Source organism: Pseudomassariella vexata (genome assembly GCF_002105095.1).
Source record: "Pseudomassariella vexata strain CBS 129021 chromosome Unknown BCR38scaffold_5, whole genome shotgun sequence".
In the NCBI taxonomy this organism is placed as follows: domain Eukaryota; kingdom Fungi; phylum Ascomycota; class Sordariomycetes; order Amphisphaeriales; family Pseudomassariaceae; genus Pseudomassariella; species Pseudomassariella vexata.
In genome coordinates this window covers 1766278-1767079 of record NW_024467960.1, presented here as the reverse complement: position 1 = coordinate 1767079, position 802 = coordinate 1766278, and the positions used below count along the sequence as shown (strand labels likewise).

The 802-nt window shown below is 54.5% G+C and overlaps 1 protein-coding gene across 1 annotated transcript; it reads right to left on the bottom strand.

Moving 5' to 3' along the window:
- Positions 1 to 316: 316 nt before the first annotated feature.
- On the bottom strand, positions 317 to 802 carry BCR38DRAFT_408235 (uncharacterized protein; the record flags this gene model as incomplete). The annotated part of the gene is made up of 1 exon (XM_040858245.1): positions 317 to 802. The coding sequence occupies one exon, from the start codon at positions 800 to 802 to the stop codon at positions 317 to 319; it is 486 nt and encodes a 161-aa protein (XP_040717245.1).

The window sequence follows — 802 nt, the reverse complement described above, 5'->3', positions numbered from 1 at the left end:
TGGCAGCCACCGCTCTATCATTATGGACAAGAAAAAGTGCAAAAGGTATCCAGGCCATGAGTAAAACCCCCAAACATCCTTCCCCGACGAACTACGCCGATGAGAAGCGAAGTACAAAAAATAAATATAAATTAAACCTGAAGTGGATCGACAGTGCCATCTTCCCCCATTTGATATCAACGAGGACACGAAGCCACCGAGGTCGACGAACTTGGGTATCATTTGCTAGACTCGTCGTTTCCCATTTGAGTCCAGACTTTGTCGCGATGTGTCCAACCCGTTTGCTCCATGCGCATTGCCAGATTATTCAGCGCGCCTATGCCAACATAGCGACGGCTGCACCCAGAACACCCATCAGGAGACCCGAAGAGTAACCAACAATACCAGCTGCGCCGGTGACCACGGTGGTGGCGCTAGCGGTGGTAGCAGCAGCAGAGGTTGCTGTTGTCTCGAAGGAGGTGCTCAAAGTAGCAGAGGCGGTAGTTGAAGTGTTGTAGTATGCCGTTGGGAAAGCAGACGAAGAGGTGTTGTAAGTGGGATACCAAGTGGACGGGGCGACGGTTGAAGATGACGTCTCAGGCGGCGCCGAGGATGAGGTGGGCGGTGCCGAGGATGGGGTGACGTAGACGGAAGAGCTGGTGGACGACGGGGTGTACAGAGGGCAGGCCGTGTTTGTGGGGTTGCACTGAGTAATGGTCACAGTTGCGGTAAGAGTCGAGGTGCTAGTGCTGGTCTGAGCAGTGGTGTAAGAAGCCACGGCGGACGTGACGCCGACGGCCATGACGAAGACAGAGGCGAGCAT